We start from the raw sequence: 3,276 nt of genomic DNA on the forward strand, positions 1-3,276 counted from the left end.
GAACCCAGGGCCACATGCATGCAAGGCAAGCGCTCTACCACTGAGCCACCTTCCCAGCCCCCACGTGTATTGTATATTGTCATAACCTCAATGAGTCACTACATGTAACAGATTTCTCATAGGTAACCATTGATTTGGTAACTATCAATAAATTATTTTCATGTTCTTCAAATTGATTTACCAACCATGTGATTCCTTATTTGCTTTCAATTTTGTACCCAACTTCCAACCTCCGAATAATCCTGTCCTCCCTCCATCCTTCCTCATTCTCTAGTAACCAACACTTCCTTTTCTGTTCTGTGCAGTCTATTTCTTCTAGACATAATGTGATACTGGTGTTTCTATTGTTGGTTTATTTCCTTTAAGCTAACTTCCTTTAGGTCTATCACAAACGACAGTCTTTCTTCCATTCTGTGGGTTAGTTCTATTCCATTGTCCACACCTATCCCATTTACTTTTTCTGTTCTTCTCTTGTTGGAACTTTACTTTAATCTCAGGACCTTACTAAAATTAAAAATGTTTAAAAAAAACCCAAAAACCAGCACAACACCTTGGAGTGTGCATTCTCAGCAGAAGAACTCCTCCCCACACTGCACCCAAAGCCAGCATTTATATTCTTCCATGTTTGTGATAACAGTCATACTGACTTAGGTGAGGTAATATTCCACAGTGGAATTGATTTGCATTTCATTGAATTAAGCATATTTTCTTGTACTTGAATATTTGTTTATCTTTTTACGGAACTGTCAATGCAGGATTTTGATCATTATTTTATTGAATTCTACACTTAGTTGTTTCCTTGAGACCTTACTATCTCAAAAATTAACAATGGTGAACAGTGCTGCAGTCCTGATTCTGCAGCAGATCATCGGATTAGCAAGTGCAAAGCATGGAGTTCAAATCACTGCACCACAAACAGCAAACTAGGAGCTTAGCACCATCCTCCATTCTTCTAATTTCCTCCATCAGTGAGGGTCCCAAATGACAGTTTGTGCTCAAAAGATAGGAAGACAGAAAGAGACTCAGGAATCATGAAAGAGTAAACAGCACCATTCAAACCACGGAGAAACAGAACCAAGGCATGTCCAGAGGGACTGTGGGTGCTGGGGAGGTGTCCAGAGGGACCCCGGGAATGGGAGCAGAGAGCATCACAGCACCTGACACCCAGCTCCCACCCAGCTTCTGGGGTGAGATCCAGGGCTGCTGGCCCTGAGCACCTCCGCAGCTCAGGCTCAGGGTCTGGTGGACAGTCTGTGTCAGGACTCACACTGATGTCTCTCCCGTTGTCTCTTGCACAGTAATCCATGGCTGGGTCCTGGTGGTCACCGTGCTCAGCTCATGGACATCTGGTTCTTGGCTGTGTTCTCAGACACTGACTCGACTCCTGATAGACGGCTGCAGTTGAAGATGTCTCCTGTCCTTCCCATCAGCTTCCCTGGGGCTGTGGGACCCGGCTCCATCAGTAATGACAGCCAGTGCCACCTACATGGTGCAGGCAGGAACAGAGACCACGTGCGATCTTGGCCAGGCCAGGCTGTGACTCCTGCAGCTGCTGGGACAGGACATCTGAGGACAGAGAACCTCAGGGCCAGGGATGGGGAGACACGGTGTGTTCTGAGTTCAGATGCAGCGTCCTCACAACATCCTGACCACATCCCGATGTCCTACACCCAGGAACGTCCAGCAAGGGAACAAAGGCCTCCCTGGCATTCCAGGCATCAGGAAGATGTCTGTGACTCACAGGAAGTATTTCCAGGGTCTGGCAGAGGCTGAGTGTAAACAAGTGAGCATGAGCCCAGTGTCGCTGGCTCATGCCTGTAAACCCAGGTACTCAGGAGCCTGAGATCTGAGGATGGTGGTTCAAAGCCAGCCTGGGCAGGAAAGTCCCTGAGACACTTATCTCCAATAAACTACCAGAAAACCAGAACTGGCGCCGTGGCTTATGTAGTAGAGTGCTCCACTTTAGCTGAAGAGCTGAAGGACAGCACCCAGGCCCAGAGTTCCAGTCCAAGGTCCTACCTAAAAAAACAACAACAAAAAAAAGTGAGCAGCGAGTGTCTGCTCTTCCTCTAGGAAGACGAAGGACAGCGTGGGGAAGGCCAGATGGACTCTGCTCAGATTCTCAGCAGATGGAGAGAAACCAATGGGATTGGAGAGCAATGACCTCACACAGCAAGGAGCCCTTAACACGCCAGACAGCTCTGTGGAGGATGCTGCGTCCTGTGGAGAGGCCAGGCACACAGAGGAGTCAGGGCCTGAGCTCCACAGCTGCTCCTGTGACTGCCATGACCTCAGTGTGTGCCCAGCGCCCCCTGCTGGTGCTGACTGAGCATGACCTCAGTGTGTGCCCAGCGCCCCCTGCTGGTGCAGAGCGCCCTGCAGGGAGGTTTGTGTCTGGCCCACACTGGATTTCCTGCACTGTGTCTCTAGCACAGTAATAGACGGCCGTGTCCTCCACTCTCAGGCTGTTCATCTGCAGGTAAAGTGTGTTCTTGCTGTTGTCTCTGGAGATGGTGAAGCGGCCCTTCATGGAGTCTGCGTAGTTTATACTACTACTATCATAGATGTATGAAATCCACTCAGGCCTATTCCCAGGAGCCTGGCGGAGCCAGTTCATGTCATAGCTACTGAAGTCAAATCTGGAGGCTACACAGGAGAGTCTCAGGGACCCCCCAGGCTGCACCAAGCCTCCCCCAGACTCCACCAGCCGCACCTCACACTGCACACCTGCAAACACAGAGAATCCTGGTCAACCATGGTCACACATCCACTGTTCCTCCCACTCGTGTCCATTTGCACACTCAGTATCCCTTGGTCCCCATGAATCACCTTTCAACAGAGCAACAAGGAGAACCCAGCGCAGCCCCAGCTCCATGGTGCTGGTCTGTGCTCAGTCACTGGTGGAATCAGCTCACAGAGCTCAGGTCAGGGATGGGCTGGTTTTCATGGGCAGAGGGATGTCCTATTTGCATGTCCTCTGCTATAAAGCAGCTCTGGGCAGAAGTCTCAGCAGGGCAGCGCACAGAGGAGATGCAGGTGGAAGACAGAGTTTGTTAGATGAGTGAATAAACTATGAAATGTCTGTAATCAATTGGCTTCAAGAAACCCAGATTTAATATGAACTTCTTTACAGAAGTTTAACTCTGATTCCATTAGTCAAGTGTGCTAATCATTTGTTTTTTAAAAAAACATTTTCCCTTTTAATTTTGTATTGTTTACTAATTGTTTTTATTTGGGAAAGTAATGGAGTCACATAAAATCTGGACAGGAATGAAT

The 3,276-nt window shown here is 48.4% G+C and overlaps 1 gene segment (V, D, J or C); it reads right to left on the reverse strand.

The window, feature by feature from the left end:
* Window positions 1-2,183: 2,183 nt before the first annotated feature.
* On the reverse strand, window positions 2,184-2,924 carry LOC106001543. The segment is given in 3 exon segments: window positions 2,184-2,220; window positions 2,376-2,727; window positions 2,830-2,924. Coding segments are annotated over 3 exon segments (435 nt in total).
* Window positions 2,925-3,276: the final 352 nt, after the last annotated feature.

Source organism: Dipodomys ordii, unplaced genomic scaffold, assembly GCF_000151885.1.
Source record: "Dipodomys ordii isolate 6190 unplaced genomic scaffold, Dord_2.0 Scaffold314, whole genome shotgun sequence".
NCBI lineage: Eukaryota > Metazoa > Chordata > Mammalia > Rodentia > Heteromyidae > Dipodomys > Dipodomys ordii.